Source organism: Silene latifolia, chromosome 5 (assembly GCF_048544455.1).
Source record: "Silene latifolia isolate original U9 population chromosome 5, ASM4854445v1, whole genome shotgun sequence".
Taxonomy (NCBI): domain Eukaryota; kingdom Viridiplantae; phylum Streptophyta; class Magnoliopsida; order Caryophyllales; family Caryophyllaceae; genus Silene; species Silene latifolia.
In genome coordinates this window covers 12,782,216-12,807,713 of record NC_133530.1, presented here as the reverse complement: position 1 = coordinate 12,807,713, position 25,498 = coordinate 12,782,216, and the positions used below count along the sequence as shown (strand labels likewise).

Here is a 25,498-nt window from a genome sequence, read left to right as displayed (position 1 = left end):
AAGTAGCCCATACCCGAAATTACTCGGGTGTACACCAAAACAAGTGTAAACCCGAAAAATCCCAACCCATCCGGCCAAACCCTTGTGTCCACAACATACTTGGAATAACTCGATGAGGGTGTCTATCCACCTTCTGCCTTTCTCCTCTCACAATCGATTAAACTAGTATATATCGTGTGGGGTCAAAAGGAAGGCGGATGAAGCAAAATATATGGTATTTTAATCGGTTGTGAGAGGAGAAGGTAGATAATTATTCGCTTAGTATTAATCACATGCTCACTTGGCGTAGCCTGAACCGGACATTTGGCGATAAATGTGGCCGGGACGCAATGTCGAGAGTCGGGACGTAGATTTAGTACGACGATGTATATAGGGATACTCTGGCCTTAGGAGTAAGAAAGTTTCCTACGAAATGTGGACCCATAAGCTTTAGATAAACCATCATTAAAAACCAAATTTGTCATGAAAGCGACATTAATAGTAGTAATTACAAATTACAATTACCATCATTGTCTATATAACCCTTTGCTTGTTCTCATATACAAAGACTATTGACACAAAGAATATATTCAATTATACTCATCATAAATACTTTAATTTCGGAGCGAAATTAAAAGAAAAGAAATAAATATGATGGAAGGGATAAGAGACTTCTCCCATGAAGCAACGGAGGACGATATTGATTCGTTAAGTCCTGACGAAGACGACACACCGAGTACAAAGAAGAGGAGGAGCAAGAACAAGAGGAGGTTTAGCGACGAGCAAGTAAGGTCGTTGGAGACGATATTTGAGTCGGAAACAAAACTTGAGCCACGGAAGAAAGTGCAAGTTGCAAGAGAACTTGGGTTGCAACCGCGACAGGTTGCTATATGGTTTCAGAATAAACGAGCTAGGTGGAAATCTAAGCAAATTGAGAAGAATTACCGGGTGCTTAAATCGAACTATGATAATCTTAAAGCGAGATTAGAAGCCGTTAGACGAGACAAAGAAAACTTACTTACTCAGGTATATTATTTCTTCTGCTTTCCTAAGTTCAAATCCTGACTCCGCTCAGTGTCACTAACTGCGATTGTAAACAGCTTCAGGAGTTACGAAGAGTGGCGAATATATCTCAAGACGAGAGAAGTGAACATGAAGAACTCGTGACCAATAACCAAGAAATCAAAGAAGAGCATACGAATAAAGATGCAGAACTAGGAACAAAAATAAGCAGCTTGCAGGAAGAAATAGATCACCAAGGTGTGGTTTACTCGGATGATGATAAAAGCGGAAACATGGCTTACTTAGGCCAAGAAGAACCGGAACTTCTCAACATGAGCGAAAACATTGATGGGTCTATTATATCACCGGTGAAATGGTGTAGTTTTGATGCAGGAAGTCTCTTTGACCAATCGAGTTCTACTTCTCATTGGTGGGAATCGTGGAGTTGAGTTATCGATAACAGATTGAACCTATAATATTTCGAGTTCTATGTGATTGCATGAAGGTGTATTATGCTTGTTGTATTTGACAGTAGATGAGAGGTAGTTTGTAAGAAAGTATCAGCATTTAGTGTGTAAAGATTGTAAGCTAGTAAGATGAAATAAAAGAATGGTCTGCAGATTAGAATGCATTTTTCAACGAATTTTCATTCGCGCATAGGATTCTCGAAGATCATGAGATTCAGAACTTAGAAGCATTCTTCTGAGTTTAATTCAGGATTCGACAGTGGATTTTGTAAGATGGAAGACGCAAGCGTCACTGGTTTTTCTCCTTCCGATCCTAATTCAATGGTTATGAGAATCACTTGGGTAAGAATTTTAGACTTCATGCTGTACTCTAGATTCTAGACCTACTGCTAGTATAAAATCCTGTCTCCAAATGAGGCGCGAATCGATACAAGTGATACAACAACAACAACAACATCAGAGCCTTAATCCCAAAATGATTAAGGCTCTGATGTTGTTGTATGGATTTGCGCCTCATTTGAAGGCGCGAATCCATATAGCCGAAAAATAAGGAAAATGATACGACAATACTCATAAGTATAATACTTCATATTCAATACTTAACACAAAGCATATCCAAGTATCAGACTAATACGTCAAGAAAAAATTCAGATCACATGCTTAAAATGACGTTCTCACGTTCCATATCAATGTCCGAGTGTCAAGGGTCGTACATGGGTATGTGAAATAATATGAAGAGTCGGGGTAGTACAGTACGAGTTCCGAGCTTGTATTATTGACTACATTATGAGAATAGTATCAGAGGATTCAGAATATAAAATAAATGGATGGCAACAAAAAATTGAAGGAAAAACAGGAAAGGAGTGTCAGTGGAGTAGCAGAGTAGTGGTACACAAATATATTAAGGACAAGATCTTGTCTACAAAAACTAACTCAGGAAAGCATATAACACCAGTACTTTGTCACAAGCATCTCAAATAATAATAATAATAATAATAATAATGCAATAAAATAAAGAGCACTTCAGCATAAGATAATAACAAGTTAACAACCTAGAATATCATACATTTTTCTATAACTATAGCTGATATTGTGGTATGTAACGTCAGAAACTCAAGTTGCAGATGTAAACTTTCTATACATAGCATTATGATGATGATGTACTTCGAGAGTTATCGTCGATAAAATTATAAACAAGTTCAAGTTGGGGAAAGCAACTTTTGAATTAGTTGCCATGGTTGGTGTTTGTGTGTATTGTATGATAATGACTTGGAATTAGCAAACAGGAAACATAACATACCACCAGTATTCCAATGTCTCGGACTAAGTCACTGTAAGATGTCGCCTTTAGGCACACGGGTATTCATCCGAGAGGCCATGGGGAATTTAACCCGATGGCTGGTACAGTCTTGGATTCTTCATCTTTTGTTTCATCTGTTTCAGCTGCCGTAAGATGCGTAGGAGGTAACGGCTACTATACACCAAAAGATCAGTTACCATTGGTTTTCCATGTAGTACACGATATATGAACATCAAACATTACCCCCAACGTCTCAAGCGTTGCAGTGCATTGCGGAGTAAGAACATCAAATGTACACAGTCTTACCCGCTGCTAACACAATGGACGATCCATAATAAAATACCATAATAAATCAATTAAGATGAATCCATGTTATATTAACTCTTAAAGAGTCGAAAATCACCCTAAACACGACATGACACTTTGGACACTACTCATGGCGAAGTACAACAAAATATTAAGATGTCATAAGTTCTTCAAATTGAGTTTTGAACCAAAAGCTGAAAACTTTTTTCCTCAATTACTACAATGTATCATAAGTTGATAACCAATTAACCATCACATAGAATTATCAACATTACCCCAGTGCTTCAACGGATCCCGCAAATTGTCGGGTAAGGGGAGTCGGATTTAACCACTACAATAGGAATAGGAAACAGTACTTTGAAACAGTACTTAAACAGTGTAATTATGAAAAAGAGGGACCAAAAATTAAAGGGAGAATGACAAAATCAATGAATAATGTGAAATGGGTCCTTGAAAAATGAAGTACAAAACATTGATTAAAAGAGACAAACGCAATTAAGGGAGTACAAAGTGACAGCATGCATCAAAGCCTCAAAGGTCTTTTGGATTCAATTTAGCAACTGGCTAATTAACAACTGTTTAATTAATTGCAGATAATAATCATAATCACTTGTTAATTAATATACTATACTTAGTGTTGTGCATTAACAAAAGCAAGATTACGTTTGCATTAGAAAAAAAAAAAAAGGCAGAAATATAAAAAAATAGGTATTACCTTTTTGCGAAGGCATTCAAAGTAAATGTATGTTTGGCAAATGAAAGGGACTGCACTCAAAGATTCCTCCTATGAATTATTGTGGATCCCAAAAAGAGTACCAAATCTAACACACTGTCGGTGCTTTGCTCATATGAATTTTTTTAAAATTCTTAGAAATAATATTATAGATTGGTTTGGATAATCGGATATTTTGCCAAGTCATACTCAAGAGTTCGTTCGAGAAGTGAAAGGTGTAACTAAAATAGTCAGGGTTCGGCCAAAGCTGACTCCATCCTAACCTGTTCAACCAGGCCCTCCCTTTTGGTCAGGTCAGGGCTGGTTCACTCAACCCAAACCCATGGTCAGAACCAGCTCACCCGACCAGCTCCGTGGGCCATGGCCACCTTAACTAGTGACAATTTCATCAGAGAATGCATACAATGTACGATCTGATTCTTAAGCAAAGGATACCCCAAATACAACTCGGGAACTCACGAGGATGAGATGGAGGTTTTCAACTCAAGTAATGTCCACGACAAGAAACAACAATGGCAATACTGCACCGCACCAGTAGCTCACCAAGATTACCATTGACATGAACATGTAAGATTGTGAATTTATAGGGTCCTTGATATTTAAAAAGAAAGCGCCTTCTAAAGAAACACGCCTAAATTGGCCAGAAAACACCCAACAAAGAGGCATTTCAGGACGATTGGAGTTAAAAAAAATTTAAGGCCAGTGGGCCAAAAAAGATAGGAGTTCATAAACTTGAAATAAAACTCGGATTAAAAATTTGAAGATGGGGGGGGGCAAAAACAGAAGGATAACCAAAGTAAGGAAAACGAATTAGTATTGCTCAAAGCCAAAAGTTCCGGAAACTCAAATAAATAAAACCAAGTCTTACACCTTATTGGTGAAAATCCAGTACTAATAAGATCTAATGTAGCTACTACAATACAACATCCATAAGAGCCATAGTGAAGTAGCTTTGATCCTGGCAACGACAGCATGAAAGCGGTGCCAGAATATTGGCTGCAAAAAACTGATCGCTCTACTTGATCTTCTTCTTAGGCCTCAACTGAAAGAAGAATGAAAAAAAAAAAAATTACCATCAAGTAATCATGGGCACCGCCGAGAAAGGTTTTATTGTAGTTGGTTATAGTCAAAGTTAGTAACTAAAAAGAGTATGTGAGAGATACTGGCACTATAGGTTATCCTTCTTCAGTGTGGAGAGTGTATAATAGTATTTACCTGGTTGGTGTGGCCACATTTCTTCTTTCTACAGTTAACAGCACGTGGGTGGAGACGGGCATAGCACCTGAAAATACAACAGATGAGTTATAGAACACTCAAGATTTCGTACAATTATTTCAGTCGAGATCAAGTTAAAACAACAGTCGACTTCACAATCAAATGATCGGATCAAAGAAAACACGAGAAATAGCCGACTCATGCTCACAATTATCAACTGACTGATTCCTAGAACAAATGTAAAACTAGAAGAAAATTCTCCGATAAGTGGAACACAATTACTCAAAACATGACCCTCCTCACCGACCTCTTCTAACCTCATCCTCACCCACAACCACCACAAGCTGGGCTACCCTCAAGACCATTGTCACAACCAACAACCCACTTTAATCATTCCCCAGACAAATAATTTCATTAAGCAACTATAAGGTATCATTTGGTGTTTATGGGGACGAAGAGAGGGTGGGGAGCGATATGGTAATCACATATTGATTGAGGAACATGGTGAGGGTTGTGGTCAAGGTAAAGATAATGGGAAGAGGGAGGTGGCTGGTAAGTGATGCGCAATGGGACGGGAAATTACATGAGAGAAGAAAAAAATTGAAAGCAATAATGAGTGGGTGTGGCAGGGTATGGGTGGAATATGATGTTAATGAGGATTCATACTATGAGGAAGTCACTATACAACTATTCCACTTATATTGGCAAGTCAAGAAGACAGCAACTTAACCTTTTTTTCATTAGTGGTGAACGGAAATTTAGGATGACATTGAAACCAAAATTAATATGGGGTAAGTACTAACTTGCGGCAAATCATCTTTTCCTGGTTGAACTTCCTAGCCAGGGCCATCAAAGAAGGCTCAATAATTCCACCACGTAGCCTCAGAACAAGATGAAGAGTAGACTCTACAAAAGAGAAATATGGAATTATTTAAATCCAGCTATTCACACATAACCAATAAATCCAAAGCCATGAGAAGGGCAAATGATATAATCAAGAGAGTGAAACATTAGAAAGAATAAAACTAACCCTTCTGGATATTGTAATCAGCAAGGGTACGGCCGTCTTCAAGTTGCTTGCCGGCAAAGATCAGCCTCTGCTGGTCTGGTGGAATGCCTATAAAAACACCAACCACAGAAAGAAATCAGAAATCAAAATCCAAGTATTTCTGCAAAATAAAGAACTCAAAACAGCTTACAGACAAAACGAGTCATCCAAAATAAATTAACAAATTTAATATCCAATGACAAACAATGGTTTTAAAATAAAGGATGTGATGCAGTCGAGTAACAATTGTAAAGGTTATAAAGATCACCAATAATGCATTGTACCAAATTTAAGAAAACCAAAACAAAGATTTGATGAAATAGGTAAAATAAAAAAACATTTGTGCAAACCAATTGTGTAATTGTTTTAAGCCAAAGCATAAAAGACTGCTTCCATTCTTGAAAAGATGGACAGATGCAATTTACGTTCCCATACAAGTTACAACAACATCAAAGCCTTAATCCCAAAATGATTTGGGGTCAACAAACATGAATCATCCTTTAGAACCGTGCATGGATAAACGCACACTTCAAAATGCGTACATTTGGGGTCAGCATTTTATGTTCCCTTATAACTAACAAATAATTGAGAGATTACTGATAACTGGAGTTTTGTAGAAGGCAAACTCTTTTTTTTTATAAGTAGAAGGCAAACTCTTGAGTCTAACTTAAGTATATCGACTGGAGACTACAAACTAAAACTTTTAAGCTTCACAATAAGACCGGCAATAAGAGCAAGACTTTGAAAGCAAATGATTCCAAAACGAAAACCAGAATAAGAAAATTACTGTACATTGAGTGATAAAGCACGAAAATTTCTCGTCACCTAAAATAAAACTAACCCTTCTAGTGTTTAGGTACTATCATCCTAATTGTTAGAAATAATTGGCATTGTTTTCATTTTGAGACAACTAGACCAACATTTTTAACTAGAGTAACTCCCGATTAATGCACAAAACAAGGTTTACAAGAATCATAGCCCATCTAAGTTTCGATCATAGATTTGTCAACTACAAGATGTGTTTAGTTCACTCCTAAGAACAATCGTATAAATCAATACTGAGATGCCAAATTCATTCAAAATGAATTGAATATCAGACTTAGAAACATTCAATTAAAGATAAACTTCACCAAATAAGACTCTCGAACAAATTCAATCATGAAAACCTCAAAAAGAAAAAATCTTTTATACATTTTAATCACCTTAATTTACATTGCCATTTTTCTATAAACTACACTAGTCCCCAAATATAAGAAAAGTTGAATTAGAACCGACATGATCAACAACAGGAAGTGACCTACCAATACCTTCAATCCAAAACCTATCTTACAACATTTACTAACAAACCTCTATAATTAGCACAATCATTTTACTTTTTTTTCTCTAAAATCATCAGTTAATACAAATTTCTGTTTCCATACTAATCGTCTGTTTATCTTTTTTTTTTCCTTTGCAAGCCGTAATTTAATCAAAGGCAATGAAGCGGTATATTCTATCCAACCAGATGAATACTTAAGCTAAATATTAGAATCAACATACAATTACTATCTACATAATCAAAACAATCCATCAAAAAAATGAAAATGCACAACTTCCCAAGAAAAATACAAACTTTTAGTTAAAATAAATCAAAATTTATCATTTCTAGTGAAAACCCAAAAATCGAACAACAATAAAAAGCAAAGAAAAATTTAAACTTTTGACAAAATAAATCAATAAAGCACAAAATTAATCATTTCTAAGGAAAACCCACAAATCTAATAACAATTAAAAGTAAAACCCACCATTATTATACAAATACATAATCAAATTCAAAGAAAAACAACAACATTTTAACAAAAAAACAAGAACTTTAAACAAAAAAGAGATTATACCTTCCTTATCTTGAATCTTAGTCTTAACATTATCAATGGTATCACTGGATTCAACTTCAAGAGTGATGGTTTTCCCAGTTAGGGTTTTCACAAAGATCTGCATCTTCAATTGACCTTCCTCCCCCTCTTTCTCTTTTGCCTTCTATCTCTTGCTTTTTTATTCTCAGGAGCGGCGGAAGGTGTGTTATCTCAATTTTGATGGTGTTACTGGTATTTATACTTACATGTTGTTTTGTAGGTTTAGGGTTTTTCTTGGGCTTTTTGCTGCGTTAACTTGTCACTTTGTTTTACGTTAGTAGGTTAGTATTATTGTAGCTGACAAACTTGACCCGACTCATCCGAAAATCGATCCGATAAAGTTCGTAAGTGGTGCATCTTGAAATCGATCCAATTTTATCCATTTGTGGCCCGAATCTCAAGATGACTCGATGATAATGATCTGAGCTTAACCTGATCTAATATGGGCCCGATATGATTAACGAGCCGAAAATTATTAAACTTAATATTAATAACCAGAATAAAAACGAGCAAGTGTTACCTAGATAAGTTTGACTTAATAACAAAGTAACCCACCCAAAATAATAGTCGGAAACTCAAATTAATGGTAAAATATTGAAGTAGCGATATAAAGTAATTGGACTCGATAATGATCCCCGAACTTAGACCTAGCAAAATTGACCTGATCCCACACTCGAAGCCAAGACCAAGCTTGACTCGAACCCAAATTGACCCGCCCAATATAACTCGATACAAATGTTTTTTGTTGAACAATAATTATTGTCCATAAATAAATTGAAAATTGATAGTAGTTCACCCGAAAATGCTGTAAATCCGAAATGACCACCATGATCCGACCCGACCCAATCCGAAATCCACAAACCCGAAATTGACCGGCGCATTTGCCAGGTGGCCAAACTCGTCGCCACATCCAATCCACCAAACTCGATCCGAAAAGATATTATGACTCGATACCACCCGACCCGTTATGACTCGCCATGACAACATGGACATGAAACAAAACTCAAAACATTTGAGTTGTGAAATGGTTATTTTGTGAGGCGACATGGACGAAGTACACGAGTATTACTAGCACAAAACACCGTGATAAATCACACTTACATAGTTACATGGCATCTTCAATGCACCTCTGCTCCCACTTACCTACCACTCACTTTCACCAAACTAATCCAACACCAACATCAACCCCTCTCTTCTTCCTCAAAACCCCACAAATCTCGTTCACCAAACCCTCAATCATCTCCCCTAAATTGACCATTTCACCCCTATCTTCAAAGGGTATTTACAACTTCACCCCAAAAGCATCAATGACAGAAGTCAATTCTCAAAAGGGTAGTTTAGGAAGTTTTGAAATATTTGATTCTGAAGAAACTGTTGCCATTTCATTGGCTAAATACACGGCTGAATTATCAGAAAAGTTTGTTAATTCAAGAGGGTTTTTCACTGTCGTTGTTTCTGGTGGTTCTCTTATTAAATCACTTAGGTAAAGTTTGAATCTTTTTTTTTGTGGGTTTGTTTGTTTCTTTGTTTGTTTCCGTTGCGCGTCGGAGATTAATTTGTTAATTAATTTGATTTGATCAGGAAATTGGTGGAGGCACCATATGTAGATTCAATTGATTGGTCAAAATGGCATGTGTTTTGGGTTGATGAGAGAGTTGTTCCAAAGGATCATCCTGACAGTAATTATAAACTTGCTTATGATGGATTTTTATCAAAGGTATCATCTTTTCTTGCACAAATTCTAGAATAAATGATTGTCTTTTTATATGATGTGACCGTCTCACACAAGAATTACTGCTTCTATTTTAAGTTGTGAATTTTGATGAGTGGTTTGTTGTGACATAGTTTAGCTAGTAAGGTTTCTAGTGGTAGAACCGAGGATGGATCTAGCTGGTAGAATGGTTGCAAGGGGTAGGAGTGGTGCCCCAAATCGTCTAAAAATAGTTAAGGTTATCAATTTTTGCAGCCCAAATTCCATGAACATAAGACCTTAGCATAGTTAAGGTTATCGATTTTATTCGAAAATTGTTGGTTTTAGATCATTCTTAAAGTGTGTCAGTTTTGGGTTTAGAGTAGTTTTCACCGTGATTCGCTTGTTGGTTGGTGCTAAGACCTCGAAGCTTTATTCTTTGAATTTTTGGTTAGGAATTGCTGGTTAGACACTCTTTAGTGTGTATCAGTTTTAGTTTGAACCAGTTATTTTAGCTTAATTCCCGAGGTGGTTGGTGCTAGGACCTCGAGAACTTGATTCTTGTACGTTATCGTCATAGTTGTAAATTCAAATGGGTTAGGTTTGGATCACTCTAGAGTAGTAATGTGTCTCATTTATTCTAGAAAACTTTTTTAGCTTCTATAGCTCTTTTTTTTTTTTTTTTTTTTTTTTTTTTTTTTTTTTGTTTATTGCTCAAAGTTTGAATCTTTCACTTCATACAGTTGTTTTGAATCTAGGTTATTAGCTTTTAAGCACTGGGTGTATGTTCCTTGTTCATCGAACTGGTTTTATTGCTCGACCCGGTTACTAGTTTGTGATGGGGAACTCAAAGGTCGTATCTTTTGCTTCACAATGACAGTTTTCACATTTCTGTTGAAGTTAATACTGGTCTTGTGTATCATTATCTTCGAAATGCTGGATTTTATGTTTTATTATCTTATTTATTGTGTCGTGGCTTTAAAAGTCTGTATATTCTGCATTGCTGTGACTTTTTTCACATCAAGTTTCTATATCTAGGCAATAGGCACTCATGATCACTGATATTTGATTGAAACTGGTATTCACCTCGATTAGCTTATTAGTTGGTGCTGTAAACTTCAAAAGTTTATATCTTTGACTTTGACGTGACTGTATATAGGTCATGTTGCTGGCTGTAGATTCGCATGTGTCTCATCCTCATCGACAATTGCTTTTCAGTATATTAGTTGGTGTTGTAGTTCACAAAATTTGTACTTGTTATGACTTGTTGTCGAGGAAAACAAACATACATCTCATGTTTAGACAAAAAACTTAGTTCATCCGTCCGGCAGTTTTTAGAATTTATTCTGGTCAATATATATTACTCCCTCCACACACCTATTTTCACCCCATTTGCTTTTGGGAGGTCAAAGTTTCCGAACTTTGACCGTAAATAATTTGGAGAATAAAAATTATTGGATTATAAAATAAAAATATTCACACTTATTTTCATGATAGCTTTCACAAAAAAAAATTTCAAGAAAAAAAAATTAACATATAGACGTCGAAAATTACGGTCAAAGTCTTGGAGACCGCAGTAAAGCAAATGGGGTGAAAATAGGTGTGTGGAGGGAGTAATTATATTCAAATGGGAATTGTTTACGCTTAATTGTTGATAAGAATAGACGAGCTCAGTTTGATTATATTTTGAACTGAACCCTCGCTTGTGTTAGGTGTTTGAACATCGTAGCTTTTCAACGTCTCCTATTCCTCGAAAAGAACCCTGTTGAATCATATAGAATATATGTTTATGTTTTGATGATGTCAAGAATGCTTTACTTTTTATATACTCGTTGCGCGTAATTGTTTGTTTAGTCTCTTTAGATTAGACTGACTATTCGCCAAGCTTAAAGAATTGTGATGAAAGTATACAAGACTATTACTATGATCAAGTCCTCAATTACGGATCACGATTTTGCAAGATTGTGGAAGAATTATTCAAGCATCACGAAAGACGAAGCTCGTCTAAAGATTAATCAAGCTTGAATGATGAAGTAGCCTACACTCGAAGATCTCCTAAGAAGCTTAGAATAATGTAGGTGATTATCTCGTAATGGTAACCTATGAGTGGATTTCTTATTGGTAAAGTTATAGCTTCACAGTTATAACATTACTTGTGTAAGAGCTCAACGTAAGAGCTCAACGTTATAGCTCTTCTACTATAACATTGAGATACTGAGTTTATACTACACGACTTAAAATGTTTCCAAATTGTTTTTGTAAAATGTTTTTATTTCTTTTAATTGTTCTAGCAAAAGTATTTATTATATAAGCCCATATTAATATGGAGTATGATTTTATTTTAAACTTATAATTAGTAATCACGTCGGATCAACTTATGAGTTGCTCCATATTACTAATTAGGGTTTTAACATGGCATACTCTTAAACCCTAAAATCTAACCTAATATCAAGCTAGGGTTTCCACGGATCACGAGGCATATGTGACGTGTTATCTCGTGTTGCCTTAAGGGATAAAAGATTGTTATTGATTTGATTCTCTAGAATTATCTTAACATATCTTTTATATTTAACTTGATATGGTTGTTTATGATAAGAATATTTTATTATGGAAAATCTTATCATATCTTAAGGTTTATTGAAAAGATAATAGAAGAATAATTTATATTCTATCTTTTGGAATATCTTCTATTATCTCTTAAGGCTTTAAGGAAAGAAATAATGAAATATGTGATTTGTTTACATATCCTTATTTCGGCCATTAGGGTTTTCGAGCAAACCGTGAGCCACGATCTTTCCTTTCCTATAAATACTTTGCTTTTGTAACATTTGAAAGTAGAATCTCCAAGCATAAAAATTGATTTTATTTTTAAGAGCAAAACCGTGTGTTTCAAAAGCAAGAAAACCGTTTTTGCAATTTTCGAAAAAGGTCGTGTGTTTCTTAAACTCGTATATTCATTCATTAGTTATCGTTATAAGATAATAGTGCTCAATCGATTTCTTACTTGTTCATTAACGTGAACCTTTGCAAGAATCATTAGTGCTTTCTTATTAGCGTAAGATAGTCACTCAAGTATTTAACGGTACTCACTTGAGTTACAACTAGGGTTAGTTGTACAAGTTGGGTTAGTAAATTTGTAATCCGTAGAAAAGTACTAAATTTATTAATCGAGAATAGTAGACGTAGGTTTCGATTTGTGAAACTGAACCACCTCAAAAACCGTGCGTCTCTCTCTTTCGTTCGTTTGTTTATTTCGTTCTTGGTTGTTCATTAGTTAATTAGTTAAAGTTTAATCAATAAACTTTAAGTAATTAATTATACTTATACAATCGAAAAAGAGGTAAATGTTTTAATCCTCAATTCACCCCCTCTTGAGTATTTTGGATCGATAGACTCTTCAAAGCCATCCTAGGTGATGCCTTAATAATATGCTATGATGCGTCAGCAGCGGCAAAAATTTTTTACACGGGTATTCTGTGTTGATGGAACCGAGACGGTTCCTCCGTACATCAGAAAGTGCTTAGAGAGGTTGTACACGGCGTTGATGTGGATGATGGTGATTCTGATTACTACGAGACCCACTCTTTCGATCGCACCGTTAGGTATATCTTGGATTTTCAAAAGAAAGGTCAATTGCCGTATTCGTCGTCGCTGATTTTCATCAACGACAATCAGACTACTGTTAATTATATCAACAAGACTGATCTTGTGGTTGCTGCTACACGTACAAAAATGACAGCAGCTGTTTTGGAAGTATTTATTTCTTAGTTGGCTAAGGAATGTACAATGTACTCAAACAGGTCTGTCTGTTCAACACGAAAATACGTCTCTTCTTTTGTTTAATTCCTTTTCCCTTTTTGCCTCTTCGGGTGAATTATCATTTCTCAACCGACTTACAAGATGGACCCCCTTCACTAGCCATTTCACCTTGTGATAAAGGTCTATATTGTTCCTTTTCTTCGAGAAAGTCCTAACCGGTATCAGCGGTTGTTGGTTAAGGGACGAAGTTCGCCATAAATGGGCGGATAAGTTCGATCAATGTTAAGGAGACCAGGCCCAACCCTTATTCTAAGAATCTAAGTTATAAATATTTGAGGATGCTCCACCAGAAGCTTTGGCTGATGATGTGGAATGGAAAGAAAAGTACCCTTCCATTGGTGACGAGGATAGAGACATAGCAATTTCGGGGCAAAAGCCATTGCAAAAGTTAAAAAAAGCCGGTGGTTTCGGTTACTAATGACTTTTTACTTGTGAACAGGCCCTTTCAAACGAAATGGTTCAAAGAACCCGGTGATTTTAGTCATTCGACGCTTTTGGCTGAAGAAAAGGAACAATATAGACCTTTATCACAAGGTGAAATGGCTAGTGAAGGGGGTCCATCTTGTAAGTCGGTTGAGAAATGATAATTCACCCGAAGAGGCAAAAAGGGAAAAGGAATTAAACAAAAGAAGAGACGTATTTTCCTGTTGAACAGACAAACCTGTTTGAGTACATTGCACATTTCTTAGCCAAGTAAGAAATAAATACTTCCAAAACAGCTGCTGTCATTTTTGTACGTGTAGCAGCAACCACAAGATCAGTCTTGTTGATATAATTAACAGCAGTCTGATTGTCGTTGATGAAAATCAGCGACGACGAATACGGCAATTGGCCTTTCTCTTGAAAATCCAAGATATACCTAACAGTGCGATCGAAAGAGTGGGTCTCGTAGTAATCAGAATCACCATCAACGCCGTGTACAACCTCTCTAAGCACTTTCTGATGTACGGAGGAACCGTCTCGGTTCCATCGACACAAAATACCCGTGAAATTTTTTTACCGCTACTGACGTATCAGAGCATATTATTAATGCATCATCTGGAATGGGTTCTTTTCGAGGAATAGGAGACGTTGAAAAGCTACGGTGTCCAAACACCTAACACAAGCGAGGGTTCAGTTGAACTGAGCTCATCTATTCTTATCAACAATTAAGCGTAAACAATTCCCATTTGAATATTGCAGAATATATTCAAATGGAAATTGTTTACGCAGAATATATTTAAATGGGAATTGTTTACGCTTAATTGTTGAATATAATCAAACTGAGCTCGTGTATTCTTATCAACAATTAAGCGTAAACAATTTCCATTTGAATATATTCTGCATTGCAGTGACTTTATTCACGTCAAGTTTCTACATCTAGGCAGTAGGCACTAATAGTCTCTGATATTTGATTGAAAGTGGTATTCAGCTCGATTAGCTTATTAGTTGGTGCTGTAAACTTCAAAAGTTTATATCTTTGGGTTTGACGTGACTGTATATAGGTCATGTTGCTGGCTTTAGATTCTTATGTGTCTCATTCTCATCGACAATTGCTTTTTAGCATAGTAGTTGGTGTTGTAGTTCACAAAGTTTGTACTTGTTACGACTTTTTGTCGAGGAAAACAAACATACATCTCATGTTTAGACAAAAAATTTAGTTCATCCGTCACAATTGCCGTTATAAGAAGGCCGAGCAGTTTCTAGACTTTCGTCAATTTTTGCATATATGCTATGGCCAGTTGGAGAACCAGCACTGATGTTAATCACCACCAGCAGCTAAACTTCTTGGAGCTAGATAAATAATGTTTGCATGAACCTTTATTGAATGATGCGAGTAAGATCATTTTCAAGAGAGCTCTTCATTTCCTATTGAGGTCATAGAATGTCTGTAAAGTGGACAGCCAATCCAACCAGACCACCATACCTGGATTTAAAAATCGAGTGCTAGTTTGCAGTTTTTTGTGACAAATAATAGAAAATATCCTTTTTTGTTTTTGAAGAATTATTTTAGCACCCCATAAGGCTATAACAGATTTCTGTAAATGAATCTTTTTATGACCGGATTTCGACTTCAATGTCTGCAAGCTTGTACAACCTCAAAGTAGAGACGGACACTGCATTCTACTTGCATTCTGATTAAATGACTGGTGACTTTTGTTTTAAGGATAGGCTTGATTGTGAAGGAATTAGTTTAAAACTTTTAGTAGGCGGGTTGACCTGAGAGATTTTTAATACTAGAAGGTATGGAGTGCAAGGTCTATGCCAAGGATTCTCCATGCTAACTTGCGTGGTACATGTGTGGGACTTTACACCGGGACTTAGGTAGCATTTTATGCCAAAAGTACGATTACTTTACTAAAATACCCTAGCCTTAACACTTAGACACGTACGGGCAACCTAGTCCCAAAACATGAACTGGACTAGCTCTCACAAGCTCACTCATATACTTATGTACGCACCTACGGCAAGGCGTTCACCGCAAGCCATATTGATAGATGAGCTAACAATAGGACTAGATTCGAGCCGCAAGGTTATAGTTCTGACCGGCGCCTTGCCCCCTTCATGAAGATGAAAGTGCTTACAGACGTGTTTTCGCTTATGCCAAAAGTATGATTACTTTATTAAAATACCCTAGCCTAACACCTATACACGTACATGAATCGTGTCCTTCTACCCGAGAGACTTGAGTAACATAGTTCAGTGGTATTTATGGTTAGGGCTGTCAATGAGACGAGACACCTCGCGAGCAACTCGAGATCGGCTTGGTCAAAGCTCGATCAAAACTCGGCTCGTGTGAGCTCGGCTCGGGCTCGGGCTCGGCTCGAGAGCTTAACGAGTCAAGCCGAGCAAACGTTGGCTCGGCTCGAAAAGCTCGTGAGCGGCTCGAACTTGTGTAATTAGATGAGATATTACTCATATTTTATAAAAATATTTTGTCATGATTATATATTTGTATCACACATATCAAAACTGTCTTATTGATTTTCCAATATTTGTATATAAAACTTTTGAGCCTTGTTCATTAACATATTGAGAGAGAAAAAACGACAATTCAACAATTATATATAGGCTCGAGTTGAGCTCGAGTTTGGCTCGAGCTCGCATTAAAGCTCGCAAGCTTGATAACGAGCACAATTTTTTCAAGCTCGGGTAAGCTCGAGATCGGCTCGAACTCGAGTTTTACTTTATGAGCACAAGCCGAGCAAGGCCAAGCTCGGGCTCGGCTCGGCTCGTTAGCACCCCTATTTATGGTTTGTACTTTACACTCCAAATTAGGCTGATCAAGGAGATTGTTGCATGCTATGTTTGATTGTCCTCAGGCAAGCACTCTCTCGTCAACTTTTATGTAAGAATCGAAAAAAATATAGTCTTCTTACTCGAACTATCAGTTTTAGGTGTTCCAAAACCAACTTGTAATTACCAAAGCATAGCTCTACTCGTGTTCATGTTTCCTTAATGATGTTCATTTCTGGCGTTATATTGCTCATATTTTTCGACTCTTCCAGGTTCCTATCCTCCCAGACAACGTACACGCCATCAACGACACTCTCCCGACCAAAGAGGCTGCGGAGGAATATGAAATCCGTCTTAAACAACTAGTGGACAGCAGCGTCCTAGCTACATCCCCCACCACCGGCTTCCCTAAATTTGACGCCATGCTTTTGGGAATGGGCCCCGATGGGCACGTAGCTTCTCTATTTCCAGGCCATCCACTCGTCAAGGAGGATAAGAAATGGGTCACCCATATAATGGACTCCCCGAAACCACCACCAGAGAGAATCACATTCACCTTCCCCGTGATCAATTCCTCGGCTTACATTGCCCTTGTGGTTTGTGGGGCTGGTAAAGCCGGTATCGTAAAGTCAGCACTCGGTGGCGAGAATCAGAGTTCCGAAGTTTTGCCTGTTCAAATGGTTTCGCCAGAAGGGGAGCTGAAATGGTTTCTGGACAAGGATGCAGCATCCTTGTTCTAGCTCTTGGCATCTCTATGAAAATTGTCCCAAATGAGCAAAATTTTCTTGTAATGCTTTTTTTTTTTTTTTTTTTTTCCGATCAAATGTGACCATAAGACTTAGCAGGCCTAAATAAATTTTTCGAGCAATGAGGCTTTGCATTAAGCTCTGGTGTTGTAAATTTGAGTTTGCTCTTGAGTCTTGAATCTCGATACAATAATCGCGGAACTTCGACGGGATGAAGTGCGGAAATACCTAGGAGTTTTAGGGACATCCAGTCTATGCAGGAGGTGTTCTTTTTGTTGGTAGTATCCATTCTGTGTTGTACCTTAGTCTTGATCTTGATAAAATGTATCAAAATAAATGATTGAGAGAACATGAGTTTGAAGAACTAAAAGTTCCACAAATCAGATGGTGGATTTTGTTTAGGGCAGAGTACGGATCGGGTATCTGATCCAAAGTACTAATTCGGATCGGATATCCATATTAGAAATCCTAAAGTTAGATATCCAATATCCAAAGCAAATGTTTCGGATATCCAAAATAATCGGATTGGATGCGGATATCCATACTTTTAATTTACTTTAAAATTAAGTTTGAAACATGATTATATTCATAGTTACATGATGATTTTCTTTAGTATTCTTATTCCAATGTTATCGACATAAGTAACACCTAGATATTTCTCTAATATCTTAAACATTAATTAAGTTGTATCAAATAAAATTTTATTTTCTCGAAATTATACTAGAAAACTATAGTTTCGGATCGGATCGGATATCCAAATGTTTTAATTCTAATATCCATATCCAAACCAAAACCAAAGATTTCGGATCAGATATCCAAACCAAACTTAACTTTCGGATCGGATATCCAAAAATTCGGATCGGATTCGAATCGGATATCAGATAAGTTTGGATAATCAGGTTTTTTGCTCAGCCCTAATTTTGTTGATTAAAGGTGATTTGAACAATTTGTCATTGATTTTCATGATAGGGGTTAAGTTCGGTGTCCCAATATTGAATTTGATCGAAATGATTTATGTTGATTGTTGCATCATTCGAAAACGACCATCTTATGTTTCCAACGTTGCCACATTCCTCGCGTAAGACTATTTGTAACACTCATAGGTATAACTCTAAGTCGATTATTTCCTAACAATTGTTGTACCTGACAAGTCATGTTACTCCGTAATTGGTTGGCTAGCAGTATCACGACCCTTTAACTACCAGTGCGTTGTAAATATTCCGCATTTTGCCTAAAGGAAACCCTTGATTGATTACGTAGAAGTACAGAGGATTTATTGTGTACATCCGACATCCTTTCTTGGTTACAGGCTTTCAACGACCCGATACAGGATATGGTGCTTGTACATCGACATCCTTACCTGGTTGCAGGCTTACGACCCGATATAAGATATAGTGCACCGTACACCGACCCAATAGTATGAATGAGATACGATCAACAAAATGGCAAAGTGATTAAGTGAAAATTATTATGTTAAGCATGTGTAGACTAAAATGTTAGAGAAAGTAGATTAAGGTGAAAAACATGCATGAAACTAATTCATTGCAAAATGCCTTTACCCTTTCACGTTTCAATTATACTCTCCTTAATCATTTTGTTTATTTCATAATATCTATTTTTTGTATGTATTTTATGGTATGATTTAAGTGTCAGACTTTCATGTTACTACGTGATTATTAAAGTTTCTTTAGTCTTTTCTTTTTAAGGTACAGTGTCTTTAGTCTTTGGGAGTACTTTTTTTCTTGGACAACTTGGGAGTACATATTTGGAAGTTATCTGTTTCATGTTATTTTTGCATTGTTTAATAATTTAATACTATCTCCAATCAAGTTTTATTGTCCCATTTCTCGTCAAGATTATTCCAAAATTATTGTCCCATTTATGAATTGCATAAGTATATTTATTCTATAATACAATCGAGTAGGTTTCTTGTAAAACAGATTTATGATAAACATTGTAAAACCATAATAAAGTATCTTGATGTCCTCATTAGTCAATCATGTATTCATGGTAGTCACTCGACTTTACTAGCGTGAGGGTAATTAGCTAAAGTAACTGACGGTTTTTTTGTTCAAATAAGCGCACTTATGTCGCGGATGAGAATAGAACTCCCAAATTCATGGTTGGAGTTAGGGATGGCAATGGGTAGGGTCTGGGTAGGGTCCGCCTAAATCCGGACCCGACCCGAGATTTTCCCTTTGGACCCGTACCCGACCCAGACCCTCAAGGGTCTAAAATTTGAGGACCCATACCCGGACCCTATGGGTAAGGGTAGGGTTTGGGTCTACCCGCGGGTCCGAGTTTCAGCCATTTTAGTAACAAGATTAACAGCTATGAGGTTTATAATATTAAAAAAAAATCATACTACTTTAACATTATGAGTTTATTAATCTGCCGTTAATGGTGGTTGTCGGTCACACGCTATTAGAGAGGTGGTTGCCGGTCGCGTATCGATCTTTGTGGTCTTTGGTTTTCTTGTGTCAGTGGTGGAGTGGTGGTATTGTCAGTGGTTGGGTTTTATCACTTTATGGGATGAGGGAAGAGAAAGATACTTTAGTTGGGTTTCTACAGTCTGTCAGTATGAATTCAGAAAAGTTGTAATTTTGATTTTTTTTTCTTTATTAATAAAGGGTCTAAGGGTCGGGTATGGGTCTCAAAACTTAGACCCGGACCCGGACCCGCAATATTTTCTTAAGACCCATACCCGACCCATACCCATTGGGTCTGAAAAAATGAGACCCATACCCGACCCATTAGGGTCCGACCCTCAGGGTCTGGGTCGGGTCCCCGACCCACTGCCATCCCTAGTTGGAGTAATTGATGGTTTTAAAATAACCTTTAATTACAACTGTTTTATGCAACAATTATTGAATTATTGAACTTGCACTCAACCTTACCATTATATTAGGTTTTTTTATTTATTTATTCAAAAAAGAAAATAGGACAATAAAATTGAAATGAAAATAGTATAGGATAAGTTTTAAGTTAGGTAAAACAAGAATTTTTAACGATTATTTTTTTTTATATCGATAGAAATAATAGATGTACAACTTAAGAATTGAGACTTTTAGTTGAAAAACGCCTATGATTTTTCATGAGGTGATTGAAATTCACTAAATAAGCCAGATTTTTTATATGAGTTTGAAATGTGATTAAAATTCATATGAGCTGTTTATATATTTCATTCCAATAATTCTACTAATGTTTTTAATATTCCGACAATAGATTTTGGACAGCACCAATTGAAATCTAACAATGTAAACGCAAGGTTTTTCCCGTAACAATAAGATAGAGCAGAATATATGGACAAAAATACAAAATGTTGTACAATACCAGTTGAAATCTAACAATGTAAATCAGAGATACCTCCGTTTTAAGGACGATTAACTGTTTAGGAAATGTGAATGCAAGGTTTTACATTGGCTATTTGTGGTATTTCAATAGTAGTTGGTATAAATGAAGGGATAGATTATAGAAGGCTCAAGGTAAAAAGAAAAAGTGGAGGCAATTGGTCTCCCTTGTGACGGGTTACCATTTGTGGCGGATATTTTGTGAGTTAAAATGGTAACAAAATGGGTTAGTGGAGAAAGGGGACCACATAAATAGTGTTGCAGAGAGAGAAAAAGTGGGTACTTTGTGAGGTAAAATGGTATCCGTCACTCAAGAGTGACGGACATATGCTGTCACAAACAAGAATTTGTGAAGTGGAGGGGACATAGAATAAAGTAGCTACTGATATATCGCGATTATACAACGACCTTTCCTTGGCACTTGTTAAATAGTGAAAGTGTGACAAAGAAGCATTCAACATTGCGACACTTCAAAATCCGACCACATCTTCAACTTGTACATGTGTTTAAGTCCTCGTGTGTTTATGCCAATTGCCAATTTAGGGACCTATAAGAAGCACAAATCAGTTGATAACTACCTGAACTACTTGGATCACTCTACACTTCTACTACTCGAGTCCAAAAAAACTTTGGCATAATAAAAGTATCAATTAGTCTTGTTGAAGACGGGTCGGAGCAAGTGACGGATAATGCCACTCATAAAACGGATAGGGGGGACAAGGTGGGGCACCCCCATGTGCTTCCCTCTCTCTTCTATTTGGGTCATTTGTGAGGGAAAATAGTATCCGTCACTCCAAAGTGACGGATACGTGCCGTCACAAATGAGATTTTGTGTAAAAGCATAATCAATATTAATACTTCCTCCGTTCCTGCTTTGCTTCTTGTAAAAAGATCAAGGAAATTGAGGAAGACCATTTGTGATTAATCAAATACTTGTTTTAGATGAAATCGAACCAATTCGGAAAGTAAATCCAAAAATTCTCTCTCTAGTTTTCTCTCCCCCTTCTCTCTAAAAAACAAAACCCTAAATCCTCCCCCTTTGATGCCGCCGTTCTCCTCCTTCCTCCCACCGCCATCCATCAACCCCCTACCATGTCGCCGGGGATGGGGTCTCTTAAGACCTTTCTCCGGCGACCCGTCTCCTCTCTTCCGATTAACCTCCTCCATTTTCTTACCCACACCCGGTTGGATCGTGACGGTCCCGCCTGCCCTCTCGGCCTCGCGTGGTGTATGTGGGCTATTCGGGTCTTATCGGACGAGTTTGTTGAGGTGGTGTGGCGGGTTGGTGCTTGATCCGCGCGGTGTTGTGGGTTGGTAGGGAGGCGGTGGCTTCCGTTTTTTTCTCCCGTGTTCCGCTTTGTTTCCTTTATGTTTTTGTTTAATTTTCGCTTTCGTTTTGTTTCGTCTCTCTTTACGAGGGCTCTGTCCCCGTCTATCATCTGGTGTCCTTCTTTCGTTTGAGAGCTTTCGTTTTACCTGTTCGTTTGCGCTTTTCTAATAAGTCGGAAGATCGGCGTTGTTATAGATCGTTATATGGTTTTACATATTTTGCCCGATTCATGGCTACAATCAATCACGTCAGAAGAAATGGATACTCGTCAAGGAAGATTCGGAGACCCTTTTATGGATGAAAGCCTTTTGCGGCGAATCGATGATAGAGACTCTGTTGCAGTGTTTCATTCTTTGAACAAAAATTTATTTCCTATGGTTGTAATCGATTTGTATCCGATTGAGCTTAGCAAATGTTGTAGATGTCGTATGACTTTTTATTAATGATAATGATCTTTTCTGAAAAAAAAAATACTTGTTTTAGATGGGTCATTTTTTCTAAAATAATATTACGGGTTTTTGTGGCCTAATATAGCCACAATGAGTCAATGATTCAACTAGTGCTACATCTTATCGGTAACGTTTTTTTCAAAAAATGGTCATATTTAGCTGTAAAATGGACTCAAAACCCCATTTTATTGTTTCAGACGAAAATGGTCCGTTTGAAAGAAGACCAACTCTTGTGATTATTAGTATTATTGGATGACAAGTGGATAATAAGAGATGTGGAATATCAAATTGCTTACTAGAAACATTCCTACTATAGTTGTTAAACAAATAAATGAGACACCCACCCAAAAATGAAATAAATAAACAAATACCGGAACAAAGGGGTATACGAAATTATTAAATAAATTCTGATCTCATAAGACATTAAGGTTCATCGATATAGTAAACTTTAAACTAAATTAGTTTTCAAAGTGGATATTTGATTTGGCAACAACTTTTACCAGTATTTAAATTACCATTTTCTCTTTCTAATTTAGGATATTTTTATTTTATATTTTTTTTACTAATTAAAAGTTTTTTAAATTCAAACGACCGGGTGAAATTTGTAGACATTGACTAGTTTTATACCAAAACAAAATAAATAAACGACAATTTTTTTTTAACTATAAACAAATTATTATGTTGATCTCATATACAAAACTTCACAAAAGAAGCGTTGATTACTGATTAAAAGCAAATAAAAAAGAACACCAAATATCATGTAGAACATGCATATTACACAAAATGGTAATCAATATTTTATTCTACTTCTTCACTAATTCATCCATTTTCGTTTCACATCTTCTCTTCATCTGACAATAGTATATTGTGCATGATACATCTGTTATTTACTTATTTGTGAGAAAATTCAAGTCATGGCGAAAATTTGTTAGAATATGCCTTGATTTTTTAAAGAGCATATTCCACATTATGTATCTGATTATGTTTGTAACTTTGATTAAGGAAGTTAGTTATAAGTTTCATTAATTATTATGCAGCTGTTTTAAAAGTTGTGTTAAGAGTTTCCTAAATCTCTGTTAGGGTTCCTAAATATGTTTAGAAAAATTCTATCATCATAAAACACCCGACCTCGTGGTTAAAGGATCAAATGAGCAACCGCCACGCCTTGAGGTGTTTGGTTTGAGCTTTTGAAATGTATTGGAATGGATTCAATCCATTTCTAGTATAGATCCCGCGCAAATGCGCGGTTTTTTAGAAAATAATATTAGAGAATTTAATAATTATACTATTGGTATTCAAATCCATTTGAAATTTAATTATAAAATTTATTATTAGTAATTTTGTATTAAGAGCTAGAAAAGAGATTGTTCAACACTTTTTACTCCGTATAAGATTGTCGGTTTTACTAAAATTATTTTGTTAAGTTTGTTTTAATAAAACGTTGTTTTAATTATATCACTATATTCTGAAGGCGTTGTATAAATAATTAAACAAAAAAGTAATCAAAATTTAAGTTTTCATATAGTATGGAGCAAAGATGGATATTAAGTTAATGTGTAAAAAAAAATATATCATAAGTAAAAATATTTATATCACATTGTCCCATATAATTAGTGCAATTTCATGTATGTAACAAAATAAGAATATCCGTTAATATGTCTATGCAAATTAAAAGAATATTATCCCTTCTTTAAATGGTATATAAAAATTACTTATTGTATGAAATTAATCAGCATGCTCCAGTTGTAAATATGATATTATGAAACCCATTTATAACTTAAGTCGAAATTAATCAAGATGGCCCGGTTGTAGATATGATGTTAAAGCCCATTTATATCCTAATTCATTTAGGCGGGAAAACTTTAGAGATTTGTTACTCTTTTAGTTTAAGGGGGATGAGATTTTGTGAGAGGGTTTTGAAATGGAGTTAGATACCAAATGGATGTTAACTCCATTCCAACCCCTTAAAATATCATACTCATGTATAAACCAAGGTTTCTAAATCCATTCCATCCTATTACTATACTCAATCCATTCCTCAATACTATACTCAATCTATTCCAAGATCGAACCAAACAATTGTGAGCAAGTATGAGGCTTTAACTCCATGCCTCTATGGTATCACAATTCATTCCAATCCATTCCGATATTTTGAATTAAGCGACTAAACACGGTAATATAACACAAATTCTTTTATACAAGAATTTTATGTACAATTAAAAAGGATAATAACATCAATTTGACACCGATAATCCATTTTCCCTTTTAACATGTCATTAAATTTATGGCAAATTTAACAAAAATAACTCAACCTCTATTATGTCTTCTATAAATAACTCAACCTTTAAACTTACAGTAAGTCTCTCCAAAGTCTTTGTGTTTAACTTAAACAATAATAATCAAAACTTTGTATTTTTGTCACAAAAATATCCCAAAATCTCACCTAAACTAATTTCTACCTAATATTGAGAAATGATATTTTGTAAAATAGTTTCATAAATCTTTATATAAAGTTTATTTTGCGATATCATACTTCAAAAAAAATCGCAACCAAAAAATTTGAAAAATTATAATTTCCTTAGTTATAAATGGAAAATTAATTAATAAAACAAATATAATTTTTTGAAAAAAGAAATAGTTTGGAAAAGATTGCAAGTTTTAAACTTTTTTAATGTTAGCAAAAATTTTATGTAGTGTTAATAAACTTTATGTAAAGATTTATGGAACTATTTAAAAAAATACTCCCTCCAATTCACAATAAAACTCCCTATTTCCATTTCTGTCCTTTTTTGGTAAGTGTTTGTGTGGTTCAAATTTAATTGTATGGTGGGGTAGTGTATTTGTGTGGTTCAAATTTATTTATATGGTGAGATAGTGTGTTTTCTTAATTTTTGTGTCAAAATAAAATGGGAGATTTATTGTGAATTGGAGGGAGTATCATTTTTCAATATTAGGT

The 25,498-nt window shown here is 35.9% G+C and overlaps 3 protein-coding genes across 3 annotated transcripts; 2 read left to right on the top strand and 1 right to left on the bottom strand.

Moving 5' to 3' along the window:
- Positions 1 to 519: 519 nt before the first annotated feature.
- On the top strand, positions 520 to 1,624 carry LOC141656764 (homeobox-leucine zipper protein ATHB-12-like). Its single transcript, XM_074463811.1, has 2 exons — positions 520 to 1,005; positions 1,080 to 1,624. The coding sequence occupies exons 1-2, from the start codon at positions 631 to 633 to the stop codon at positions 1,428 to 1,430; spliced, it is 726 nt and encodes a 241-aa protein (XP_074319912.1). The 5' UTR covers positions 520 to 630; the 3' UTR covers positions 1,431 to 1,624.
- Positions 1,625 to 4,584: 2,960 nt separating this feature from the next.
- Positions 4,585 to 8,203, bottom strand: LOC141656763 (ubiquitin-ribosomal protein eL40 fusion protein). Its single transcript, XM_074463809.1, has 5 exons — positions 7,925 to 8,203; positions 6,033 to 6,119; positions 5,806 to 5,908; positions 5,003 to 5,069; positions 4,585 to 4,829 (listed from the first exon to the last, which is right to left on the bottom strand). The coding sequence occupies exons 1-5, from the start codon at positions 8,025 to 8,027 to the stop codon at positions 4,803 to 4,805; spliced, it is 387 nt and encodes a 128-aa protein (XP_074319910.1). The 5' UTR covers positions 8,028 to 8,203; the 3' UTR covers positions 4,585 to 4,802.
- Positions 8,204 to 8,973: 770 nt separating this feature from the next.
- On the top strand, positions 8,974 to 17,814 carry LOC141656762 (putative 6-phosphogluconolactonase 4, chloroplastic). Its single transcript, XM_074463808.1, has 3 exons — positions 8,974 to 9,425; positions 9,524 to 9,659; positions 16,940 to 17,814. The coding sequence occupies exons 1-3, from the start codon at positions 9,052 to 9,054 to the stop codon at positions 17,405 to 17,407; spliced, it is 978 nt and encodes a 325-aa protein (XP_074319909.1). The 5' UTR covers positions 8,974 to 9,051; the 3' UTR covers positions 17,408 to 17,814.
- The last annotated feature ends 7,684 nt before the right edge of the window (positions 17,815 to 25,498 follow it).